Source organism: Aythya marila, assembly GCF_965140915.1.
Source record: "Aythya marila genome assembly, chromosome: 16".
NCBI classification, from domain to species: Eukaryota; Metazoa; Chordata; class Aves; order Anseriformes; family Anatidae; genus Aythya; species Aythya marila.
In genome coordinates this window covers 8,900,067-8,926,724 of record NC_139057.1, presented here as the reverse complement: position 1 = coordinate 8,926,724, position 26,658 = coordinate 8,900,067, and the positions used below count along the sequence as shown (strand labels likewise).

General features: G+C 55.5%; 1 protein-coding gene across 7 annotated transcripts in view; it reads right to left on the bottom strand.

Moving 5' to 3' along the window:
• The window catches only part of DLGAP4 (DLG associated protein 4), a gene marked incomplete at its 5' end in the record, with an annotated part of 63,410 nt that extends 39,095 nt beyond the window's left edge, over nt 1–24,315 (bottom strand). For 2 of the 7 annotated variants that reach the window (XM_082773030.1, XM_082773031.1), the window contains 5 exons: nt 10,226–10,469; nt 11,279–11,329; nt 14,318–14,432; nt 17,530–17,747; nt 23,365–24,315. In XM_082773030.1, the coding sequence (XP_082629156.1) occupies nt 10,226–10,469; nt 11,279–11,329; nt 14,318–14,432; nt 17,530–17,747; nt 23,365–24,315 (1,579 nt within the window). Of the gene's footprint in view, nt 1–3,933; nt 4,233–10,225; nt 10,470–11,278; nt 11,330–14,317; nt 14,433–17,529; nt 17,748–21,844; nt 22,016–22,688; nt 22,743–23,364 lie in introns of those variants that run through there. The other 5 variants (XM_082773033.1, XM_082773032.1, XM_082773028.1 and 2 more) reach the window with 4 other exon arrangements.
• Between the last annotated feature and the right edge of the window lie 2,343 nt (nt 24,316–26,658).

Genomic DNA, 26,658 nt, shown 5'->3' with positions numbered 1-26,658 from the left:
CATGTCCTTAATGTAAATACTAGTGGTAAGTTAAATTTATGCATCCTTGTACTGCTTCTCTTATGAGTGCTGCCATTCGATGCAGCCTGTTTCTGGCAAGTCCAGTGTGAAGAGACTTTTTGTTCTCTCAATGTTGAGAGAAGAGATGACAAGCGTAACCCCCAGACATCCCATATGGCAATGAGGATGATCAAGTTCCTGCACACGCTGTCTGCTACAAGGGAGCAGCAGCAGGCAGGCTGTAGTACTTCAACTCACATAGGTATCAGGTATGTATCAGATAGGTATCATATGCATCCTTCTTGCATCCAGTATATCTACATGCCCCTTCAGCAGTAATTTCACAAGACCCAGCCACCAGCCCTGGCAAGGTAAGAGAATCACAACTCTGCTGCTGTTTTCTCCAGAGTATTTAAATGCTGCAAGCAAAAATTCAGGAACAGTTCCTCCAGGGGAATTCCAGTTTCCTCTCCTTGACAGAGAAAGGCAGCTTCTGAAGCCCCTAATCAAGTGCACCTTCTCCTCACAGCCCTGTCCAACAAATCACTTGCTCAGGTTTCAGGCCTTCAGCAGACCCCAGCATCTCAGCAACAAGTGCTGCCTTCAGGCCTCCTACTTCTTTCCTATATAACCTTATTGTTACACACTGCTGGGTGAATCTGTCTGTTTACCTGCTTACAGTTTCCAGGTCACTATAGCAGCATGGCCCAAGAGACCTCCCTACAACCTTTCTGCTTCATTATCACCTGCAGGCAAGGACTGTCACTTCCCCCAGGACTGCTTGTCACCTACCTGGCCAGCGGCCTGCCCACACTGCAGTATGTAAACGCTATTACTGCCCTACCTCACGTTGTCTGTTACGCTCAGTCCCCATAAGAACTAAGGAATGGATTCACACATTTATGTATTTGAACACTTAACTATCTTCAGCAGAAATTCCAAATGCTTCTGAAACAGCACATTTCAGGCTCATAGGCCATATCCTGGCAGGGCAGAGAAGTGAAGCAGAGGGCTAAACTGAAGCCAGGACTTCAGTCACAGGGTAGTTACTTCCCTTGCCTACAGCTTCTGCAGAGGACAGAAGGCTCACAGGGTGCTCATCTGCACCAAGTGGGCAATAATTCATTAATACCACAAGAGGAACTAAAGCAGACAATTCCTGCTCTCCTCATTAAGCAGCACACCTGTGAATAGTTTACCTTTCACTTGTTTAAATACAGTTTACTTCAAACACCCTGGTATCATCCTGTCCCTCCACTTCTCCCTCTGTCCAGGTGGTAGCTAGCAAGAGGTTACAGGCTGCAGACCAGGAGAGAAGGGAAGGATAAACACATTCTTTGTGAGCTCTCCAGGGGGACCTCGTTCAACCATTCTCATCCCTCAAGCCCCAAATACAGCCAGCACAGAACTTGATCCAATAGCCTGAACTCTAATCTCCTTTCCAAGCAACTGCAATTATACTTAGTATTTCTCCCCTCCCTTTTAAAATCTGCTCTGACAGGAAACACACTGACAACTTTTCACTGAAGAAATTAAAGTAGATTTTTCTTGAACAAGGCCACCCGCCTGCACAGCCTTAATCCTTGCAGCTCACATATGTTACTGTAACTTGCACTGCACTGAATCCAATTATGCCTCCTCAATCCATTAAAAAAATATTTGAGGCTGTCACACAGGTTGCACAGAGCAGAAATATCAGCTGAGGAGACAAAACAGGCCCCGCTGCAGCATGGCTTTGCAACCTTATTTCTGCAGAGACACCTACAGCATTAAGAGAATTAGCATCAGAGACTTTTACAGGGACCACTGAATAGTTCACTCCTAAGTAACGGAGGCTGGACTCAACTCTACAGAGGAGACCAGAACTGACATACAGTTATTTGTAAGTGCTTGGCAGTTATTAGTTATGCATTAAAAGCTTTTAAAATTACATTGCTCTGGCAGCATGCACAGCTCAGAGCGAGCTCACAGAGCAGCAGGTCTCCCATGCATTACACAGTACGTTAGACCAGCAGACATAACCTTGAGCTAAGTAGCCAGAAGTGTCCACAAATCTGAACCGCACATGCAGATTAGGAATCCAACTACTGACTCACCCACAGCTGCAAAGCAAAATGCAAGCTCCCCCCAGCAGCTGACAACATTTGCCCCTTCAGCCAGAGAAGCAGAGCACAAGCTACAGCTGATCAAGTTCCACAAAGATACCTGTTGACCTCAGAGGTGCTGAGGGCTGCATGATTTACCAACTCACACTATTTTCACTCTTCTCCATACAGCCAACCCACAAGTAAAGAAAATTAAGTTCTGCCATTATTGCCCTTGCTGACAAGGATCTGGTGGGGATGCACAGGGCCTTCTTGTCCTTTCAGAACTGCCATGCCACGCAGTGCCTGTGCCCCAGTACTTAAGGGCCACATTACAGATCCAGGGGCCTCCTGACACCTATTTCAGCTACAGAGAAAAGTCTTGTACAGACACTACAGAAGTAACAGGCTACAGATGCAGAACTCCTTACAGCCATTTAGCACCTGCATCTTAATAAAGAAGGACAAGCTTCCAGGTTTTCCTTAGTTACAACATCTGTCTGCCACAAGTAACCTTTTCCTGAAACCCACGTACTGCTGCAGAGTAAGCACACATTTATCTGAAAGACAAGCAGGCTAGATCTGATCACTAGTTATGCGTGCTCTTCCCCACAAACACAAAGCACTAACTTCACAGCACCAAATTTCTCCTGAACAACAAGCACCAGCTAAGCAATTTGGACCCTTCAGAGTCAAGTCTGCCAACTTACACGAGTTGGCAATCTGGCTTGTTATCATCCCACATGATTGGAATTTATTTTTAGGATCCAGTGCCACATGCTGTGTTTTTTTTTTTTGCCCTCCTCCAACTCACAATTTAAAGCCCAGGAGCCAGAGATCCCAGTTCCATTCCCATCTCAAACACACATTTCCGGTATGACCTGAGGTCAAGGTCCATACTTTCACGGAATAAGTAATATTTCTCCTACCAACATCATCCTAGAAATAATCTCTTTGAACCTCTTAATAAAGACTCCAGTAGAAATTAAGAGTTTGCAGTTACTCAGTGCTTAAAGCAACTGTCAAACACCCTTCCCTCTGACAGCTCACACCACTACCAGAACTGTTCCTGCTATTAAATCCAGAGGCATTTAATTAAATAAAAGAGGGCAGGGCAGCTCACCATTGCCATGGAATACCAGATAGCCTCAGCTACGACCTGATCTCATCCCAGGCCACAGAGACTGGAGCCCTGCATCCAGCACACAGCAGCGTGGGGTGCTGCTGAGCACCAGCCCCTGCAAGCCTCAGCATTCACTCAGCACCCAGACACCCTTCCTCAAGGGGAGGCCGGATCCCAACAGCACCTTGACAAGGGGCGGGTGTCACTCCGGGAAGCGTGCGATCTGAACACTATTTCCTTCCCTACAGCCCCCAGGGACTCTTTAAAGCCCTTAAGCACCGGGCTGGGGCCCCCGGGCGCTGACCTGCCGTGACCCCGCCTCGCTCAGCACAGCCTGGGGACAGCAGCGGGGCGCGGGCCGGCCGGGAACGGAGCTCCCCAAGCTCCCCCCGCTCCCGGCTCCCTCAGCCGAGGCACAAAAGCGAGCGAGGGCCCGGGGCCACCTCCCGGAGCCCTCCCGCCTCTCGGGGCGGCGCCGGCCGGCGGCAGAGCGTCCCCGGCCGGGCGGAGCGAAGCACGGGGGCCCCGACCCCACGGCGGCAGCCACGGCAAGAAGCGGGGGGAAGGAAGCAGGGCCCGGGCCGCTGGGTGTGTGTGGGGGGGAGCAGCAAGCGGAGCGGAGCGGCGCAGGCAGGCGGGGGCGCGGCATCCCCCGCCGCGGAGCCATGCAGGGCCCGGCCCGGCCCCCCGCCCGCCCGCCCGCCGCGCCCCCGGGCACTCACTCACATTGCTTGAGGAGCTCCAGACACAAAGCCATGGGGAGACACAAAGGAGGGGCGGAGGGGACCGGAGAACACGGGAGAGGCGCGGCGCGGGGGGCGCTGCTCGGCCTCGCCCCCTAGGCTGAATTAATTATGGGGGTGGGTGGGTGGATGGGTGGGTTGGGGGGGGCGCTGCGGGCCGCTCGGCCGCGGCGGGGAGGTCGGGCCCGGCGGTAGAAGGGCGGGTGCCGGGGCTGGGGCCGCGCTCGGTGCTCCTGCGGCCGCGGCCGGCGAGAGAAAGGAGGAGACGCGCGGAGCCGCCGCACTCACCGCGCCCGCCCGCCGCTCCGCCTGCGCGCTGCGGGCGGGGCCGAGCCTTTAAAGCCGCCGCCACGCCCCGCGCGTCACCGCGCAGGCGCGGCGGGAGCGGCATTGGCCCCGCCCCCTCCTCCCTGCCCCGCCCCCTGCCCCGCCCCTCCCCGCAGGGCGCGGGTTCGGCTCCGGGCGGGGGGCGCGGGGCCGGTGGGGAGGGGAAGGGGGGGGGGGGGGGGCACCCCTGGGTGCTCTGGGTTTTCCCGTGTTACTGCTGGCTCCTTGCAGCCAGCACGGCTAAGAGCAAGCTACGAGACAGACTTGGCTTCCTGACTGTGCTGCAGCTCCCCCTTTCTGAGCATCTGCCCCAAGCTGGTGGCAGCCCAGCTCCTGCGGTGCCACAAAGGGTGCAGGCAGCTGAAGGAAAGGTTGCTGCACTGGGTGCTGCCTGGAGTAGGGCTAAAACGTGGCAGCAGAGAGCACCCAGTGCGGCCTCACTGCTGCAGGACGGAGGTATTGTTTTGGTGATGGAGTTTAATGGCAGGGTTACAGCCCTGGAGCAGCGTTAGGGGGTTCCTGGGGAAAAGGGAACAGGCTGGGGCTCAGGGTTTGGTAGCGGAGTTTCCGTAATAACAAGGAAAAGGTTAGAGATGAGAAATGAGCAGATTAGTATGGAGAGAAACAGATGTCATGAATTTCTTTGTGTCCTGCAGAACAGATCATGGAACATACATACCCACCCTTTTCCCTTACAAGTGCTCAAGGAGCACACACCATAAATCTTTCTCTGGTGTGCACACACAGACAACTCTCTCTCTCTCTCTTTAATCTCTTTCCTGCTGCTATGTCAGAGAAAGCTATTTCTGGAACGTGAAATCTAGGTCAAAAAGAAGGAGAAAATCTGAAGGAAACGATAACAGTCTCTCCCTTCAAAGGCCATATGGGGTCAGCCCTGGTTGATACGATTAGCGAGGGGCCACTCCGGTACCTTACTGCTCAGCTGCAGCCCCTCACACCCTGGCTGAGCAGTGTGTCCTGGCCTGTGCCTTGCTTTCCTCTGCATTCAAACCTCTGGCTCTTCCCCACCAAGGGAACGCTCTGCTCCAGCTCCAGGTGTGCCTGTGGCCTCTGTGGCTGCTCGGCTGAGGGAGGAGAAGAGCACAATTTGTCTATTCGGGACCTGCAGAGGAGGAGGAGGGCAGTCTTCCCTCGAAAGCTGTTGCTACATCACTTTTCTGGAAGCCATGGAAACTCGTTCCACAGCAAAGCAGCCTTTGGGGGTTTGGGCAGCTGCACGGTGCTGCTGTCCTGTGACACAGCGTGGAGGTGTGCAGGTGCTTTGCCTCGCCGTGCCCCTTCCTGCAAGAGCCCTGCACGGGGCTGTCAGTGCCAGGGCTGGGATCTGCCTTCCCCCAGGGCAGGGCAGGGTTCCTGGCACGGCACCAGTCCTGGGAACCATCTCACTAGCAGTGTTGTGGAAAAAAAAAATACAAAGGAGACACAAAACTGGCTGGAGGCAGAAGAGGAGCTATTCTGTCATGCTTTGAGGAGTATCTATTCCAGGTAGAGAGCCTCATACCCGCTTGGGCTTGGCAAAGCCACGGCCTGTGGATTGGCACAAGGTGTGTGCAACCCTGGCCGCTGTAGGCACAGGCCTTGTGCCTGCTGCTGCTTGGAGCCAAGGACTGGGCTTCTTTGGGCTCCTTCTGCACCAGGTTCTGTGACTCCCTTACCAGGCTGGGCTCAGGGGCTGCAGCCTCTGCTCCACCGGTCCTGCCGCCACGGGGCCAGCAGAGAGGGAGAACTGGAGGGCACTCCAGATGTCTTTTGTTTCAGCGACCATAGGAAAAACAGGTCAACAGAGCCCAGGCCTTGAAGGAGGAGGCAGAGCTGGATCTCCTGGCCTCCCTGGAAGAGATCTGGGCACAGAGTAAGGAGACGGGCACCTGGGCTTCTGGGAACAGGCTGCTGAATCCCAGGGCAGGGTGCTGCCACGAGCAAGGCTGACATTACCAAAAAGCATCAGGAGAAGAGCTTGAGCAGGGACTGGTTTGGTGTAAGCTTTCCCTGCTGTCACTGGGGCATAGGTTGGAGGCTGGGCTGGGGTCTCCCCTTATTTTTTTGTGCTTTGCTCACCTCTCTGCTTTCCCTCTTGTCCTGGACATCAAATATTCAAGGCCCTTTGAGTGCAGCTCTGTATCCTCACGCAGTCTATTAAGCAAGCAATTCCCAGTAATGCCTCTAATAAGAAGGAACTGGGGCTGGGGAGCCCTTTGTAATACACAGGAGTCTCTGTGGCTGTCAGCAGAACGCCTGGCAATTAGATGAATAGGTTTCACTGGGGCTTTCAGTCTCCCGCTTTGCAAAGCACAAAGCTTTGTTTAAGGCTGATCAAGGGCAGCTCATCATCTGTCTAGCTGGCTGTCAAATGGGAGTTAATTGCCCTGTAATATGCTAGTGACACAGGAGTTTGTCTGCGCACACCGCAGACCCTGAGGCTTGCAGTCCTCCAGGAAATACAGCCTGCTGCATGTCCTCTTCTCCTCAGCTGGGGGCTGAACCCCCACAGTACTGCTTAGCTTTACCATTTGGCCCTTCGAAGATCAAGAAACCTGTGTTGAGGCACAGCACTCCTGCAGCTGGTGCCTCTGTAGGATGTGTCTGTACAGACAAGAAACCCAGTCCTCCCCTTGGTGACCGGGAACACGATGGGAGCAGTTCCCTTGGGCCAGTGCGTGGATGGTGATAAGGAAGGTGCCCACGGGAGGGGAACAGGGGGAGGACTCCCGGTTGTTTCTTCCCAGAGCCCAGCGTGGAGCAGGGGCCACAAACAATTAGTCCTGCAAGCGGTGGGATGTCCACTTCCCTCTGTTGCTCTAGCTTGATGCTGTCAAGCTGCAAGGTACCCACGTGCTGCTCAGGCTGTGCAGCACCGCAGCCAGCAGTTACAGCCTCAGGGATGAACACATGCATTTGTAGGAGGAACTGGGACCATGTGGCTGATTAAAGGTGTGACTGCTGTCCGGATATGTCTCCTGCCCTCCCCATTGTGCATGCACACAAACACAGATGCTCTTCTCTGCTCCTCCTCCTCCTCCCCCCCTACCCCACCCCCCATCAAATCTGTTTCCCTCCCGCAGCCCCTGCAGCAAAAGCAAAGGGATGGAAGGTGTTCTGAAAATCAGCAAATCTCCGCTGGGTCATGTCACAGAGAGGTGACTCTTGAACGGTGGCAACGAGTCATTTTGAAAGCCTTGAAAGCCCCTTCCTGTGCTCCACCTGCTGTTGTTTCCCAGCACTGGTGGGGGCTTGCAGCAGTGCTGAGCTCAGCAGCATCTGCGCTGTCAGGAGGAGCAGGGTGGGAGTGGGCTGTGCTTGTGGGTTGCCCGTGCTCCCCTTCCTGCTCCCCATCCCTACTGCTGGCACAGGGTGCCAACCCAGCGCTGGGTCGCATGCTCTCCAGTGCCTCCATGCTGGGATCACCCTGCCTGGCTGGACCTGTCTGGGTGTCCCTGTGGCTGACAGGGCTTGCTGCTTGAGATGCTGTCTTTCACTCATGCCTACTCTGCGGTCTGCCTAGTATTACCATATCCAGAGCATCATCTTTTCATCTGTGTTCCTAAAAGCATTCCTGAGAGTCACACAGCCTCCTTTCAGCTCATCACGGGGCTGAAGCAGCAAGTTGGATCTGTGGATGGAAACCATGTGCTCTGTGCAGCCTGGCTGAGGACAGAGCGCTGCCGCTGCTGTCCCAGGCTCATGGTGACACCACTGACAGGATGCAGCGGGTGTGCTGGGCAGGCAAGAGGGGAGACCTCTGCTCCTCTGTGTTACAGGTGAGTGTCATCTGGGGCACTGGCACCTGTCAAGGAGCTGGGAGCAACAGTGCACCAGCTCTGCCCTCTGAGGCTTCCCTGATGCCAGGTCCACAGGGTCTGAGCTGCCCTCGCTGTACCTTGCTGTGTTGGGCTGGTGACCCCAGCACCCTGGCAAAGTGATTCACCCCAGCAGCGGTGCTCAGTGGGGCAGAGCTGGCTCCTGCAACCATTCTGCAAAATTACCGGCTCTGCTGCGGTGCTGGGAGAGACAGCCCAAGGGTCAGGAACATCTGAACAGTGCTGCCTCCAGCCTCTGCCCTGCCCAAGGGGAAGGAGTTGCCCTGGAGTCACCTCTGAGGAAGAGGCCGGGCTTTTGTCCAATACCATAGTTACTAATCAAAAGAGAAGGGCCTGCCCGGAGTGAGTAATGCCAGAAGAGGCATCTAGAGGTGGGCATACGGTGTTAACCACTCAGGGACAAGAACACAGGCTACAGGTGCTAGGCACTGGAGCTCAGAAAGGCTCCTTAATGCCTTGAAATTCAGAGCAAGACCTGTTTGAACCTCACACCAGAGATGTCAGATGGGGGTCTCTAGGTTAGTACGTTTGAGGGGTGAGGGACATACACGACTAGATGCCTCAGACATCTGTGTGGCTGCCGCCACCCAGCATGTCTCCAGGAAAGAAAGCAATTGGAGCCAGTCCAGCCAAAGGTTAAACTCCCAGCACCTCCTTGTCAGAAGGTTTTGGAAGACTCTTCTCCAGGCTATAATGCCAGCAGCAGCCTGTGGGCTGGGGGTGGCCAGGTGACACTGTCACTGTCACCTCTTCTGCCCTGGTTGCTGCACGGACTGGGCCAATGCTTGGGCTGCGCAGGAGTACCTCTGGCCATGTACACTCCTCTCCTAGCTGGGCATGGTCTGATCTGCCTGCGACTGCTGGGCAAAAGCACAAACCCTGAGGGTCCAGAGGGGGCAAACTTGCACTGTTCACCTTCTTCCCCAGACTTGGCACCCCAGACCTGTTTTTGGAGTCTTGCCCTGTACGGGAGTCTGCAAAGAAACAAGACTTACCAGGAGCGACTGAGGAGACTGGGGTTGTTCAGTCTGCAGAAAAGGTACCTCGTCTCTCCCTACAACTACCTGAAAGGAGGCTGCATTAAGGAGGGTGTGGGTCTCTTTTCTCAGGGGACAAGTGATAGGACACAAGGAAATGGCCTCAAGTTGTGCCAGGGAAGGTTTAGATTGGACGTCAGGAAGAATTTATTCACAGGGAGTGGTTAGGCATTGGAAGAGGCTGCCCATGGAAGACAGAGATGCCATCCCTGGAGGTATTTAAGGAATGTGTGGTCATGGCAGTGAGGGACATGGTTTAGTGGTGGACTTGGTACCATTAGGTGATGGTTGAACTTGATGGTCTTATGGGTCTTTTCCAACCTAAACAATTCTATGATTCTGTTGGAAAAGACTTTGGGTGAACCCCAAAGCCTTGTCACTTCTCGGCCACCGAGGGATGGAGGCAGGTATCTTCTGCCTTCCCTCCTTCTGTCAGCCCCAATTTCTACCTCTGGCAGAAGGGGCTGAAGAGATCAGGATTCACTCAGACTCTGGGGAAATGAATGCTGAGTCCCTGACCTCAATTTTTGCTTCCAGGAATTTCAGGGAGAGGCCAAAGCTGCCAAGCGCAGCCCAGACTGGAGGAATTACGGTCAGACGCATAACGGAGAGGAGGAGGAGGAGGAGGGAAGCTATCAGCACTGCATGGCAGCAGGACTGCACCCACAGCCCCGTGGGACTTGGGGTGAGGAGGGCAGGCAGTGCTCCCCACACGCAGCAGGGTGAGGTGGGCATCCCATGGGGCGCTCCCAGCTGCAGTGCTCCCAGCCGGGTTTGCCTTCACTGAGCGAAGGCGCTGAGTCCGACCTCTGCAGCCTGCAACAACTGTGCAACCAGAGCCTGTCTGCCATTTCGGCACCACATCCAGGGGCTTGGGCACTGCCATCCTGGCAGCATCCCTGCCGTGCTCTGCCAGCACACAGCAAACTCAGAGACGCAGTCCCCGTGGAAATCTTGGACAACCGAGGCTGGAGACACCCTGCAAGGTGTCTGAGGGCAGTGCCCCGCACCCCCAGCACCTTGGGCACTCACACCCCATCCCCACGACTGCCGTGGCCTCGCTGGCACTCACTGTTGGTGGGCAGGGTCCTGCTGCCGCTGAGGCTGCCCGCTGGTGGGGGGGAGATGGAGCGGATGGAGCCGGTGTCCTCGTCCTGGGAGCAGCCCGCCTGGATGGCTCGGAGGTAGCTGTGGCTCCGGGAGCGGAAGTAGCTGGGCAGAGGCAAGTCCAGCACCTCGGCGGCAGCCGACTCGGCCTCGCTGTAGGTAGAGTCACAGACCGCCTCATACTGCTCCCCCAGCTCCGGCTCTCTCGCCTGCACAGGAAGAGGGGCAGAGCAGTCACCCCCTGCCCAGGGCTGGGCCCCTTCCCTTCCCTCCTGCAGCTTTCTCCGCTCCCCTCCGTGTGGTGGCTCCCAAGCGATCTCAGCCAGACACGGGCAGAGCTGGAGGAGCAGCGCTGGCATGGGGGTCCCGGCCAGGGGAGAGGGGCTCCTCCTTCCAGGCCAGAGGATCCCTGCAGGAGCAGGCGGTGCTTAGCACCACGGTGCCAGTAAAGCACTCCCTGAGATGGGGAGCAGGAGAGAGCTCGGTGCAGGCTGAGACCTGAGCAGGGAAGCTCCACTCCCTGCTCCCCTGCTGCCTCCACCTCCCCTGGCCCGGCCCTGTCCTTGAGGGGCAGTAGCTGATCCAGCTTCAGCTCGGGAGACTCACCCAGATCAAACCAGAGCCAGCCTGGAACAGCAAGTGTTTTGAAATACTGATGATGAGAGATGCTGAGGTTTGCCCTGTCAGCCACTTCCACCTCTCCTGGCCCTTTCTTTGGCTTCAAGGACAGGATTTATGACCAGTGCTGGCATCTGTAGCCTTTCCCCAAGCTCCACAGGGTTTGGCTGAAAAAACTCATCACGATCCCCAAAAACACCCCTGAACCCTCTGCTGAGGCTGGGGGGACCAAACTGTCCAGTCGCCCTGCAGTGCTCTGGGCTGGGGAGTGCATCGTTCTCCTCCTCCTGTGGCCCTGGGCAAGGGTGCCCCACAGCTGCCTCGCACCCTGCAGTGGGGGTCCAGGGAGACCTAAGGAAGCTCCATGAGGAAGGAAGAGGGAATGGCAGCGGGACGGTACCTGCTCTCCATGGGTAAATATCTGAGGGATAAGTGAGGGGGGTCCAAAGATCTGGAAGAAAGAGTTGGAGAAGGTTAAAGGCCAGGAAAGGGGCAGCCCTCACAGAGACAGCCATTGCACAGGGACCAAGGACGAGGGGAGCACACAGCCCTTTCCTTTGGGCCACCACTGCTGACACTTCAGTACAAACTTCAGAGCCCATAAGATGCCAAACAAAATGCCTCACAGGCCCCACAAACAAGGCACAGCAAAGCTCCACGGGACGCCTCTGAGATGGAGATAAGCTGCTGATGCATTCAGCACGTTGTATGCACTGTGTATTAATATATACACACACGGGGCATACTGGCACTCTGACAGCAGAAACAAAACGCCCTGACTGGGGCACCCCTGGGCGCACACAGGGTGCCTGTGGCTGTGGGATGAGGTGTGTGGCTCCTGGTTAGCACCCTGCAAAGTGCCAGCACTGGCCAGTGCTCATGGCATGGCCAGGAGCAGCGATGGCCCTGTGGCTGCAGAGCTGGGTGCACGGGCAGGCTGAGCACTGCGCATCAGGGAAACCATCCTTTGCCCTGCTGGGACTTGGGCTGGCCACCTTGCTGCTATCTCCTCTGCCCCTGCACCAGGAAGAGGCCCCATGGAAGCAATGCTCCATTCTCTCCACAGCAAAGCCATGGCACACACTTGGCATATGGACAGCTGCCTGACAGACACTGCACTGCCTGCCAGGAGGAGTCCTTTCTCCCCATCTCCTGGCTGTTCCCTCCATCCCCGCTCTGCAGAGCACAACCACCTCAGGAGCTCCTCCCTTCACGAGCTGCTCAAGATGACCCATCTTGGGAAGAATCCAGGTTCAAAATGTACCTCAGGGAAGAGGCTTGGCTCTGGGGGCCGGGTCTGGCCATCCTACATAAAGCACAGCTCAAATTGTGTCTCAGCAGTGTTGGGGGTCAGCAGCTGGCTCTGTCTGGCAGCAGGTCCCTTCCTGTGAGAGGTGGATGCTGACACACATCAGATGAACCCCGGACTTCCAGAGGTTTGCAAGGTGGAGTTCAGCTTGCACAAAGCCAGGTACAGTGGACTTGTCTTTGAGAGACAGATACGTTTCTGTATGGGAGGATGCTAAGTCTTGCTGGACAAACAAAGAAGATGTTGGGGGTCACCCAAAAAGGAGGGCGGAGGAGGAGCTGCCTGCAGCACTTATGAAAAGGCAGGTCAGGCCTGGCAGAGGATCAGGCCAGCACACGTGAGGTGGCTGTACTAGCTCCACCCTGACTCAAGAGTTACGCAGTTTGTGAGAGGCCTCTAAATCCCAGTTCAGCTGCAACTGGACTGTCTTTGGTTTGGAGGAAGGCAGGCAAAGCACAACTGATGACACCAGCCCCATGCCTGAGCTGGTGCCATGGCAGTCAGTATGACAGAGCTGCAGGTCTGGGTCTGGAAAGGAGCATGTGCTGGGCACTTCCTGGCACAGTGCAGGCTGCTCAGCCCCTCGAGACACTTCTGATGCCTTCGTGAGGATGCTGCACTTGTCTGCTAAATGGCAAACATGGGGTGGGGGAGAGCACAGACTCAGCTTGCCCGTGGTTTCCCCTTCCCTGCAAAGGCCTGGCTTTAGACACAGGTTTACATACAAAGGACAGGAATGCAATGGGCCTGACCTCTTTCTCTGTGCGACAAAACATCCAGAACACTTTTATCAATGTACAAGTAACGAGACTGACCACAAGGAACATGTATGCCCACAAGCAATGCTCTGTGCCTTTCCCCAGAGCTCTCCACAAATGGCTCCAGCTGCAGGTAGCAGCAGCAGAAGCCAAAAGTGTGTGGCTGGAGCAGCTGGGTGGGGATGGATGTGGGTTCAGAGCCCTGTGCACCTGGAGGGCAGTGCCAGCACACACTTCTTGCCCTCCTCCATGCTGTGCTTCCTGGTGTTCAGCCCACTTTGTTAACCTTGTGCTGCCTCCCTTGACCAGGGAGCACTGGCAGCGTGTGGGGAGGCAGACTGGAGCAGCATGGAAGGGGGGCATGTGTGTGTTATGTTCCCACGTAGGCACACAGGGACAGAGAAGGGACATAACAGAGGCCCAGGGTGACAGTGACACAGCTGGGCAAAGCTCATGGAGCCACTGATGCCCCAGACACCTCCTCCGAAAGGAGGGGTCCCCGTCCTGGGGTGGAGATGAGCACATGGGAACCGTGCAACAGTCTTATGCCAGCGTGGGTTATTTCCTGGCTGCTGGCAGCTGGCTTACGGCCACAGGTCCTTAGCCACTCTGGTTTCATACCAAGGGGAGGATGGGACATAGCATGGGACCAGGAGTTAAACCCAGAGGCCATGGTCAGGGTTTGCTACCCACCATTAGTACCTCCACTGGCCCCCTTGGCTTTGTCTGGACTTCCCTGTGGCATGAGAATCAGGAATACACAAGAGACACCCCCAGTTAGCTGGCAGGACAGCCTCCTGAATTCCAGGCACCTTGTGCCTCGGTCCAACTTGCTTCCTGAGGACGGGGCCCTCAGAGCAGAGCAGGATTTCTGTCCCCTGTGAACCTCTGCAGGGTCCCTGGCAGCTGGCCTCAGGCTGCGTGCTGCCTTCTGCACCAGTGAGGCTGGCCCAGGCTCTGTGCCCACTCCGCGAGCGAACGGAGCTTGCAGCAGGAGTGGGCGGCCGTGCAGGCAGCTGCTAGGTGGTGCACAGCGTGAGCCTGCACAGGGAGCAGCCCTGAGCGAGCTTTGCCTCTTGCTGTGAAGCATGGGGGAGCTCTGGGCTACCATACCCATGGTCACGGCTGCAGTGACTGCAACTGCACCAGCAGTGCTGAGAGGAGGCAAAAGCTAAAGCAAGAGAGGTCTAACGTGAATTAAGGAGCTGTCCCTGAGAGTTTAATAACACTGCCAGAGAACAGCACACCTGTTACTGGAATGCAACTGGTGCCTTATTTTTAGGGGGCAAAAGGATATTCCTCTTCCCATCAGCCAGCCTCCATTCTCTTTTGGGCTGGGTGTGCAGTGGGGTTTGCCTTCCTGGCATCTCACCTGGTTGATGCAACTGGACTCATTGACGCTGTCGGAGATCTGGTTGTATTCTTCCTCCCAGGTTGGGAACTTTGGAGGTAGGAGGATCTCGACAGAGTCCAGGCGGTCCAGGCTCCTGCAGCAGAGAGAGAGGGTGTGAGGGGCAGAGCTGGGGCTGTGCTGGAGCTGCTGGGACAGCTAGACCACACTGCTCTGGCACCCTCTGCCAGGCACGGGTATGCACGGCAGCACTGAGCTGATGCTGTACACCAGGTCCTCCACAGCTCAGCCCTTGCTGCAGCTGCTGGAGAAGCTGGAAACACTTTCTCACCTTGCTGGCCACTGGCTTAAGTTGATACAGGGGCGAAGGTTTTGTGGGGTGCAGAAGAAGGAGAGGGGACAAAACCTTGTGTCCCCCAGCCCCCAGGAATGCAATGCAGATGCCAGGTTTGTCCAACCCAAGCCCAGGGAGCACATGGTATCTGTGCCAGCCCCCAGAGTCACAGCCTTGGCTACAGACCTGCTCCTGTACAGGCTGATGCTGGGGGAATCCTGCTCTTCCCTGCCTGGACTGGCGGGCAGGGGGTGGAAGGTGGTAGGGGGAACGATTTTTCAATGATATTGTTATTGACTTCACAATTAGAAACATCTTCAAAACTTTTTGTTGGCTTTTGAGGGAGACCTCATCAATGTGTATAAATATCTGAGGGGAGGGTGTCGAGACAACAGAACTGGTCTCTTTTCAGTTGTGCCCAGCGACAGGACGAGAGGCAACAGGCACAAACTGAAGGACAGGAGGTTCCAGCTCAATATGAGGGGACAATTCTTGACTGGGAGGGTGACAGAGCACTGGGACAGGTTGTCCAGAGAGGTTGTGGAGTCTCCTTCTCTGGAGATATTCAAACACTGCCTGGATGCCATCCTGTGCAATGTGCTCTAGGTGATCCTGCCTGGCAGGGGGGTTGGACTGGATGATCTTTAGAGGTCCCTTTCAACCTCATTCTGTGATTCTGAGATTCTGTCTGTATAGAGGAACCCCAGAGTTTATCTGGAAGAAGCTCAAGGTGAGCCAAGCCTGGATGGCACTGCTTCAGGAGCAGGGGGGTTTGTTTTTTCCAGAGCAGCTTCTGCTGCAGGCTCTGAGGGAAGAACTCTGTCCCATACCCAGGGCTCAGCAGGAGCCTATACAGCAGCAGTAGAAGAGCAGGGCTGTCAGTGAGCCTGACACAGCCAAAACCAGAGCAACTGCCCCTGCTGAAAGCTGGGTGCACAGCAGCCAGGAGGCAGGCGGGAGGATGGGAGGGATGTGGAGGAAGAGGAGAGGTCCTTGTCAGACCAGGCAGGTGTGTGGCAGCCCTGCACATTAGCTCAGTGCCATCTTTTACGCACGCACTTCTCTGGTGTGGTCTCTGTGTGGACTGCTGGGGCTCTGGGCATCTAGCAGGGGACAGACAGGCATGGTGAGGGGTGAGCTGCAGAGGATCTGCCTCTTAAACCACCTGTGGGCCCTGCAGAGCAGCATGGGGGTGAAGGTCTTGCCTCACCTGGGGGGGCTGTGGTGTGCAGGAGGTCAGTCTGGCTGTACCCCAGCAGGACGGAGTGCAGGGAGTGTCCTGGCCAGGCAGACCTCCAGGAAGGATGGTGGCACCTCCTGAGTCTCCATCCCAGAGCTGATGAGCATGGAGAGGGGCCTCTTCTGCCAGGGGTGATGGAGACACCCAGCCCCCAGAGGACTCACTGTGGAGCTTGGCCACCCACCAAGGGTCCCTTGGCACTCTAAGCCCTGGGCTATCTGTTCAGCTTGTTGTTCCCCTCAGCATGACAGGGCTTTGTCCATGACCCCCTCACCAGGATGGGGCCCAGCAGCCCTGGCTGAGGAGACTGAGGCCTGCAACGTGGGTGGGTGTACAGCCATGCCAGGGCATGGGGCCATGGCTCTGCTCTGGGTGCTGTCCCACCGGCATGCCAGGCTGGGGAAGTGGCCAGACCCTGCAAAAAACAGAGTGGCCACAGCTCCAGAAGGCTCCCTGGTGGGGGCAGAGCCGAGGGGGTGGTCAGCAGATGGCAGCCGTGCCCGTGCTCCAGGCCCGCCTGGTGCTGGGCCCCAGCAGCCCAGGTGAAGTTTCACACTCTGATGGACGTGACCTGAGTGGTTAATTAGCCCAAGACAGGAAGAACCCAAATGTCTCAACTTGAGTATTTTACACCAGAGACCCCTGGACCCAGTTCTGCTTCCCCTTAAGTACGTGTGAGGCCATGGAGCAGGGATGGATTCAGAGCAGGGATTTCCAGGGCTCCCTGCAGTTAGCTTTGTCCCCATCTCCCACTAGAAAACAGCATCTGCTCCACAGTCTGATGACACCGTGAGGGGTCTCCACACTGCCTGCTTTTTCCTCACTTCTCTGGCTCTATCTGCCAAACTGTGAGCAGTTCATCTGCAGCTGCTCCTGCCTCCTCCTGCTCCTGTGCCACTCACGTCTGGTGCTGACTACAGCATCTGAACTGCCCACAGCCTGCCACAGCCGCTGGGTGCTTTGTCCTGGGAAGCACAACCTCTGTTCAGGTGGTTCACACAGACCCCATACAGGGAGCTAGCCCCTTGCCCAGCACGTTTGCTGTGTTCCCCTTGCTCTGCAGGCTGGCTAGCTCAAGACGCTGTGAGTCTTCCTCCCTCCACACTGGGTTCCAGGCCTCTTAGTTCATCTCTCCTGTCTTCAGGGGACCACCCAGCCTAGTGTGTGAAGGGGGCACTCTCTGGCTGGTCCCAGACACCTTGGGACACCTGTGGAGCAAAGCAGATGGCACAGTTGCAGTAGCCTGTGGCCTGTGTGCCACATGGTCCCAGCCACACTGGCTGACCATCTAAATAGCATCCCTGGGTTGGGTTCTCCACAGTCTCTTAGAGGAGCAGATCCTTAGTCAGAGAAAACCCACACAGCTCCACCAAAGGATTCCCCCCATCACCAAGAGGACAGGGACCTGGGGCAGACTCCTAGCACCAGGGCTATTTGGAGTCACCAGGTCTCTTCAGTCCCCTGCCACATCTTCTTCTGTCACGCTCGTCTCCTCATCAGCCTGTCCCATGGCCAGTTGAGCTGGTGTGTGGGAGCTCTGCTGGGCTCTGATCCCCATGTGGGGTTTCCATGTGGGTGGTGATGACCAAACCCCAAGGACTGCTTCTGGGGTGGTCCCTGGGAACCCGTACAGAGCTCCTAGGGGAGCCCCAGAGTTACCTTTGGGTAGTGCTCTGCTCACTCAGGGACTGTTGGGTGGCCTTGAGGTAACTCTGCCTCCGAGCTGCAGTTTTCGGGGATGGTTTGGGGCTGGTTTCTGAGTCTTCACTATCATCATCCCCCATGGCTTTGATGTAACTCCCGCTTCGCATGCGCCGGCACGGGATCTCACTGTCTTTGTCCCGAGACAGCGTGTTGTTCCACTCCCCCTGAGGCACCTGCAAGAGTAAGGGGAGCATGAGCATTTGTGAGAGAGCATCTCTGGGACCAAGGGGACCATGGGGATTTTGGGAATTGGCAGCAAGGCCAAGTTTTGGACCCTCAGATGGAGCACAGGGGAAATGGGAAATGCAATTCTTTTCCAGCCCTCCCTTGGCAGCTTGAGCCAGGCAGCCTTGCATTTGATTGCCTCCGTTTCAGCATCTACCCACACGCATTCACCCAATGACCACTGCAGACCAACTTCACACTGGACCATGCTTACACAGTTGATATAAGCTGCACAACATCAGACATAATAAGGAGGGAAGAGCCTCACCAGATTTGCACTGCACACTGCGACAGGAGCGGCACACATTCATTTAACACAAAGCCCATGCTTATTAAAGTAATTGCACACATTGTTCAGGTCAAAGTCTGTAAGAGCTGTCATAGACAGGACCTACGGATCAGAGCCCTGCCCCCCTTCTAAGGTTTCTGAGTTGAATGGGACTCCTAGTGTCTGAAATTCATTTCAAAAGCCAAGCCAGGCCCTCACAAATCCTAGAGCAGCTTGGTTACATAGACTTTGTAGTGGTGCCTGCACAGAGATGAGTAACTTGTGCAAAAAAAAGCATTTCTATCTTCACTAGTGTGACAACTCTGCCATTAATTTAACACCATCTTTCATTCTCTCAGTAGAGATGGGCAAGCTAATGCTTTCCATGAGGCCTGAAGTGCTGAGAATCTCAAGGAACTAACACCATTGCCTGTCTGCCCTGCAAAGGGTTTATGTAGGTGACCGGAGGCATGGCCAAGGCACTGGGCCAGCAGCAGAGTCAGATGTCAGCCTAGGACTGATCAAAACAGGAGCCACACGTGGTGTGGGACAGTCCAGAAGAAAGATTGTGCTACCTGAGTTGTCAGGAGCCAGGAAGCGCCACAGCCAGTTCTTGGAACGAGGAAGCATGGTCAAGAAGTGAGGGTTGAGGTGAGGACTGAAACAATTTGCTGCAATGGTTCCCAAGGGATTTCATCTTCAGCAGTCTGCCCTGCTGTGTTTGCATATCCAGTGTGCAACAGCGTGGGAAGGCAGGCGAGCCTGGGGACAGCAAGGGTATTCCCCGAGACAGGGTCTGCTGTGGCTGGTTGGGACGTCCAGCACCCTGCAGTATCACCTGCAGCACTGACTGTAGCTACAACAGTACCAAATAGAGGTGATGGTGAGGGAAAGCCATAGAAAGTGGGTCTGGAGGAGATATCCTCTTACAAACACACACAGACCAGGACAGCCCAAGGCTGCCCAGTCTGCTGCGGGAAGCAGGCTGGCTGGAGAGCGCCATGGGGAGCAACAAAGGGCCATGTGCTGCATCAGCTCATGCTGTTGAGAGCATCCGCATTTACTGTGCTGATGGAGCTGTTGGATTTACTCAGCTCCCTGGGGGGCTGTGGGACTAATCAGCCAGTGTTTATATAGTGCTTTGGGAATGCAGAGAGCTGAGTTGCAGCTAACTGTGATGAGCCAGAGCTGCTAAGCACCACTTGGTTCCTGTTCCCCACATTGTTCACAGCTGCCCCAGCCAGCCACCCGCATGGAGTGGCCCTGAGGCCAGCCAGGAGGGATCCTGCTGGTTCCAGAAGAGCCTGTCCAACAGACTCTGAAATAGGGGATGAAGAACCCAGAGCATCTCCTATTATCAAGGGACAGACCTTGATAGTGACTGACGCAGCACCTCCCTGGTAGAATCTCTCGTGGAAGCTGGAACCCTGAGCTCTGAACACTGCCCATGTTTTAAAACAAGGACAAAAATGAAACGAGAGCTGCAATGTGTTACTTGTAGGCCTGGAACAGGGAAGATCAGGAGGCTCCACATAGGCTGTAGGGAGTCCTTGTGCACTTTGTTTCTCAGATGTATGCTTGGTCTCACCCATGTTTTTTTTGTTTTTTTTTTTTTTTTGTGTGTGTGAAAGGAGTGGTAGCAAGAGGATGCCCAGGTCCACTACTCTTACAGGTGGCCAGTGGCCACAGAAAGCTCAGGATCCACCCTGCCCAGGGGGCTGCACTGGGGAGAAGTAGACAGCAGAGGATCTGCCAGGGCTTGGGATGCAGATTCCTCTCTGCCTGGTCTTGGTGCTGCATGGTGTCCCTTGGCACAGGCACTCAACTGTCCCTTGGAGCTGGGCTCCACTGGCACCATTCTGTGCAATACTGCTCTTCTGATCCTGTTATCATGAGCTAAGCACAGAAGGGACAGGAAAGAAGGGGCCACATGGGGGTTTCTCCCCTCCTTAAGTATGGAGCATTCCCCAGTCACTGAAACAAACGGAGCATTACCAGAAGTGAGGGAGCAGTGAAAGGGAAAATTCACCTCCTGGGCACTGGCAGGGACAGAAGAGCCCTGCTGTTCACATCACGTCTGAGGGCACGGGGCAGAGAGACTTGCAGAGCAAGCAGGGTTCCAGTTTGCGTATGTGACAGCTCCAACATGCAGCCCAGCCTGGCACATGCGGACATGCAGCACACATGAGCATACCCGCTGAGGCACCCACGGAGCTGGACTCAGCACACAGGGATGCCTGTGCCATGCAGCCAGGCTGCAATGTCAGAATGAGCTTGATGGGGGCACACTGCCGCTCCCTCCAGAGCTGATCCCTTGTGGTGTCCTGAGGGTTCCTTGTGGTCTCAGGTGTGTCCCCAAGAAAGAAAGCTGGAGCCCAGGCTGCCTATGTGCCTGACTTGGCCTTTTGGCAGGGGGGCTCTGGGAAGGACCAGGGCTGGGTTTTCTGCTCCATGGGAGCAATCAGCAGCATGTCTGACACTTAATAGGCTGCTTGCCCTGGCTTATGAATTCATGTTTGGTGCTTCTGGGGTGGTGAGGAAGCTTTGGTGTGGTCAGGGAGGCTAACCTGAATGAAGCTCCAAGCTAATGGACAGTGGTGTGACCCTGTACCCCAGGAGCACAGGGAGGCAGGGGGCTGTGTCGCTGGAGCTGGGGCCCTACATCCCCCTCCCCACAGCCCAGAACAGCCACAACCCGAACTGTCTCACTGCTTATTTTGGGAGATGGTTATGAGAGAGAAACACCCAGGGCATGAGCTAGGCTGAACCACAGCGTCCCCTGAAAATTCTGAAGGATGCTGTGGTGCCTGGGCAGCATGGAGGTGTCCCTCCCTTGCACACACTGTGTGTAAATAGGGTGGGCTGCCCAAAATGGACAGCACTGCCCAGATGGGGGCCTGAGTGCCTGTGGGGCAGAGGCTGCTGGGCCCTGCCTGCTCCTGATCTCTGCCGGCCCAGGGTATCTCTTGCTCCAGCGATCCCCTTGGGCACAGGCTGCCTGGCTGCTGGCCGTGCGTGGGGCCCACCAGGAGGGGAAGACATGGGCATGGGGAAGCTCGGCCTCCATCTCTTGGGAGCTGTGCTCCAGACTTTCTTCCAGGCCATTGCCCTGAGGGCTGCTCCAGAGAAAGCCCCAAACTGAGGGACAGGGCTGCACCTGAGCGGAGCTGGGTGATCAGCTGCTCTCAGCTCCCGTGACCGACTGGTTCTGGGAATGGGCCTGAAGATATAATGAGAGCCCCAATAGTCTCTGATGAGTCTGGAGCCTTCCCAGGGCTTGCGAATGGAACAGGGGAAGTGAAAAGCCTTAGGGTCTTACTCCAGCCTGGAGACTGGGGGACCTGTCCCCATTTTGCTTCTCCTGACCTCCCTTGGGTCAAAATGGCATTTCTGCACCTTGGGGCCGGGCCCCACACACCGGACTCTGCAAGAAGGCAGAGGCACTGCAGGAGCGGGTGCTGGCAGAGGGCCTGTGCTACTCTGGAGGGACATTTCCCACATCGGAGGTGACTTCTCCACCTCCGCCTTAGGTCTCTTCTTAAGCTAAGGGATGGATGCAGGCTGGCCTGGGCTGGCCATGAGCACCCATGTTCTGTTGGCTTTTGGGGGCAGGGGTACGTTATGTGCATCGTGTCTCCTGGACTCAGTGCCCACGGTGCTGGCTCTGTGCCCTACCCAGAGTTGTGGTGGGGGGCTGCCGGCCTCATCCGATAGCCCCAGGAGGGTCAGGGAGTGGAGGGAGCTGGGCAAATCTTCCCCTCAAAGCAAGATCCCTACCTGGCCGCTGCCTGCGTCGGTTGGCCCGGGGCTGAGGGGCTGGTCCCACCTCCGCGGGGGCTCGCTCGGTGGCAGCGGGGCAGCACCCGTGTCCTCCCAGCCGAGCGGTGGGGCTGCCCAGCTGCTGGCTGGGCTCACGCCACCCAGCTGTGCCCACAGCCCTCCGTCAGGCTGTCAAGAAACGGAGGCTCATTACATGGGTGGGGAACAAACCATCAGGGTGGTCTCTCATACCTGGGCCTGGCCAGAGCCTGGGGAGTGAGTGAGCACTGGGCAAGGGCTGCGGGGTCTTGGCACCTGGGGCCACCTGTGCTGGGCTCACACAGAAGGGGTCTGCGGCTTTTTAAACTCCTCAGTGAAAGGAGGGAGCAAAGAAAAAGAAACCAGGCCGAGGACATGTCTCTGACAACATACCCGATGCAATAACTCCCGCCACAATTTGATGTGCAGCAGTGGCCAGCAAGATATCAGAAGCAGTATGTGCTTCAATAATTCACGGCTCTTTAAAGCCCCTAAGCCTGCTGGCCACAGCCAGGGGAGCTGATGACGCCTTTGCATTAGAAAAGTATGCTGGAGATTGACATTAGGTAGCCCATTCAATCATCCTGTCCCCTGCCTTCCCCCATCCAGGCCTGGCTTATTTATCTTCATTCCTATCTCCCAGGCCTGGGTTCTTCAGGTGCAGTTTTTTGGACCACCCAGTGACCATGGGGCTCCTGTGACCCCCAGCGTTAGCCATGCAGGCCCTGCCATGCAAGCTGGGTGGCTGGCGCTGCCATCTTCACCCCACAGCCCTGGGGTAAGCAGCAAAGGGAGCTGAGCCCCGCTGCGCTGCAGGTCCTACCAGCACTCCAGGGAAACTCTGTGGAGCGGGACTGATGGGGCACGCTGGCACGTCCTTGCGACACATGGATATAAGGGGTTAACATCAGTTATTACTGGAAACCTTCATGGGATGGTGGCAATGCTTGGCTGGAGGCCATGCAGTGCAGTGGCCCCTCGGTGTGCCTGGCTGTCTGGGCATCCCACAGAAGCAGTTGCCCGAGCATTGGGCTTGCCCCGGCCACGATGGCTGCAGGGTCTGAGTGGGCAGCAGGGCACGCGTGGTGCGAGGGGGTCTCCTGGCAAACTGGGGTCACAGCAGAGGGCACTGAGGCTGCTGCGGGGTGGGGAGCAGGGGGCTGGCAGGTCACCCGTGTTGTGGGCACTACATCTCCTGACCACACTGCTGTGGCCCAGCACAGGGGCTGGTGGAAGCCTGGAGCAGCCCGACCCTGACAGCGCCGTGTCCCCACGGAAGATGTGGTGGGCTGTCCCTGGGCATAGCTGGGACCTGGGTGACTTTACCCTTTCCATGTCCCCCTAGCCCTCTCCTGGCAATGCGACCTGAAGTGGCCGCTGAAACATCTGGAATTGTTTGATAAGTTCTGCCAGGCAATAGGGCGCCCACTGAGAGGGTGTCCCCTGCTCTCCTGCACTGTCCCCTCATGGAGCATGCCATAACCCGCCGCTGCACCCACCTGCAGGTAGTGGTAGGCCAAGTCTTGATGGCAGGACTTGGATTTCAGCAAGGCTTTGTCAATCGTGGCTGAGGCCTTCTGGCACACTTCCCGGGCATGGCTGAGTGTCAGCGTGGACCAGGAGCCCCTCTTAATGTAGTTGGAGTCGTTGTTGATGGGGATATTGGTGCAAGGGGTGACCTTGAGGTCATTATTGCTCTTGGAGGATTTCAGCATGTGCTCGCTGATGGTGTTGTAAGCATGCATGAAATACTTAGGCTGGCTGTGGTCCGGCTGCCGGCCCAGTGTCATGAGGCCCATGGGGTTGCGATAGCTGCAGGTGTCACTGTCTAAGTTGTCATCTGAGCTCCACCAGCCTGATATGTTGGATCTGGTCCTGCGCTTGGGCTCAGATGTCTTCGCTCGGTCTTTGCTCTTGCTCCTCCGGTTTTGCTTGGGGTCATCAGCCCCTTTCTTGCCATTCACATTGCCTTTGGTGGGGCCCTCCAGAGACTGGGACTTGGCAAACAGTTTCTGGACAGAGTGGACAAGGTGCCGGATCCGCCCGGGGCTTTCACTCCGGTGTTTTGCATCGCTCCTCTGAAACTGGAGGGTGCTGAAGCCATCTCTGTGGATGGGCAACTGCTTCTCAAACTGGTCGAGGAGGTTTGCAGGCAGGCGGTTGATTTTAGTGGCTTGGGCATGGCTCGGAAAAGGGTTCTCATCTGGGACCTCAAAGTGGGAGTTGTAATGGATGCGGGGGAAAGTGCTGCTGTTGGAGATCTGGTTGTTGAGTGGAAGGAGACAGTCTCCATGGAGGGTATTCTGGGCTGGGAACCGGGGATCCATGGTGAAGGAGTCAGTGGGGCTGAGGAGATAAGGGTTCCTGTCCTGAGGGGCATAAAGAGAGTCTTGAGGGGAGTCCAGGTTATCAGAGAGGTGGCGGCTTCTATTATCTCCTAAGCCCTTCATGATCCCAGTGTTTTCTAGAGCATTGCTCAGGGATGGTGCAGCAGAGCCCGTGCACAAGTGCTGACCCTGCTCCCCGCAGAATCCTCTGCACCTGGAGGAAGAAGAGAGATGCTCAGAGGGTGCTGAGAAGCTCTGCAGCCCACTGCTCACTGTGGCAACCTTACCAGGGCTGTACCAGCTCTAAAAGAAAATGCCTCAAGGTTAAGGGATGAAGGAGAGAAGCAGGATAGGAGAGAGATCACACAGCAGGAGGGAAGGAGAAGGGGCATGAGAACCAGGGACTGGAGAGAACAGGGTACAGAATTGGAGCACAGGAAGGATTATTTCTTTTTAGTTGCATTTTGAGTGCTTGTGGGTCCCAGGGCTCATCCACATAAAGAGCCAGCTTAAATAATGCTGCTGCTATTTTTCTGGTCTCTGCACATGTTTATTTAATAAAGTCTCTTCCCTGGCCAGCATAACAAAAGATAGCAGGGCTACTGCCAGCAAATCACTGCTCCTGTCCCATTGGTTTGCAGGGGCTGGAGAAAAATCTGCTGTCAAACACTGCACATAGGCCTTGCCTGAGCCAAGGGAAGCTAGGAGCTGAGCATCCGGTCTGCTGCATTATGTTTTGTGTTTCGGTGGTTACTGGATTTCTGAAGGGAGCTGGCAGTCCTGCTCCGTGCTGCTTGCAGCTGCATTAATGTGATATGATGTCAAACGTCTCCTCTCCAACAAGCGCTGGTGTTTATGGCATGTTTTACCCCAGAGGAAAATGTTTCAGTAGCTATGATGAGAGCAGAGGTGTTTTTGAACACTCCGAGCCTGACCTGAGAAGCTGTTTGCTGCTCAGTTGATCTTTTCTGCCCTGCTGCGTTGCTCCTGGGGGAGCTGTGCCACTCTTGCTCTGCCACAGCAAGGGGCTGAGGCTGGTTCTCCATGGGCCATGCAGCATGTACAGGCATCCCTGCAGTGTGGTGGAGGGGACAGACTAATTTGTGTGGGGAGGGGAGCACCGAGATGCACTGACTGTCCTGCTCTACTCAGAGGAATCCCCGTCTGTGCTGGTTTATACAGTGAGAAAAGACAAACTTTTAAACTTTCAGTTTAAAGAGAGTCAATGAACATATGGATAAGCCAAGGTGATCAATAAATTAGTTGATTTCCTGTATTTAAAACTGCTTTGGAATCATGTAGTGTATAAGCTAATTCTTATTCCCTTAGACAATTTAGTTTAGTTTCTTGTTTTCGACTGAATGCAGTTTGAAGATAACTAGCAAACACTGAAGCATATTACGGGTGTAAAAATTCTGAGAAATGGGATCCTAGCTTACTTTTACAAAATCCAAGGTGCCAAAACATCCAAATGTAGCTGAATGGCTCTTCCTTGGTGAGATGAACTGGCTGCCCTGGGGGCTGGGATGATGGGGGTCTGTGTAGATGAGCCATTTGCCAACCCTAGGTTGAGCCAATGTTCCTCAACATGCACCTGGAAGGGGAAATCATGCTTGGACCCTCAGAGGCCCCAGGGAGCTTGTGGGAGGAAAAAGCATTGTTTGCTTATTCCTCAAGAAGCCAGTCAGATAATGGTGTGTCCCTGCGAGAAGCACAGTGGTGGCTTCTCCCTCTTGAGCTGCAAACTGTGCTCAAGTCTCCCGGAGGAACCTGGCCTCCCAGCTAGGATTGAGCTGGTGTGGGGAACAGTCAGCAAACACTGACGGATCATAGGAATTGACAGTCTTGTTTTCCTTCCTCACACAGAAAAATGTATTAATGATGAAAAGCAGATGAGGCTTTAAAAATTATTTGAAAAAAGAAAAAAAAAGAAGTGTCATGTATTCTGTAGCATGCTGGATTTGAAAACATGATTGAAAAGTCTGCCCAACTCTATCACTCCCATTGGGCTGGCAAGGGCTGCGTCTTTTTAAATAGCAGTGGTTTGTGGACAGCAGCCTGGGCTCTGCTCTGATGTGGAGACCACCATCCTTTGTCCCACAAATCATAGAATCATAGAATATCCTGAGTTGGAAGGGACCCTTAAGGATCATCAAGTCCAACTCTTGACACCGCACAGGTCTACCCAGAAGTTCAGACCATGTGCCTAAGTTCACAGTCCAATCTCTTCTTAAATTCAGACAGGCTCGGTAAATGCTGCTTCTTGGGGTCCTGCCAGCCCCTCACTGGGAATTCAGCAGTGTCCACTTCTAGGCAATGCAGTGCTGGTCAATGTGAACTTGTGGCCTGCACTACTTGTGTCCCCAGGGGATTTGGTGGCCATGTGCCTTGGGTTTGAGGACATGGCTGTTATCCTGGGCTGACCTAGGGGAACTTTGACACCAAACCCATCCTTCTCACCAAAGC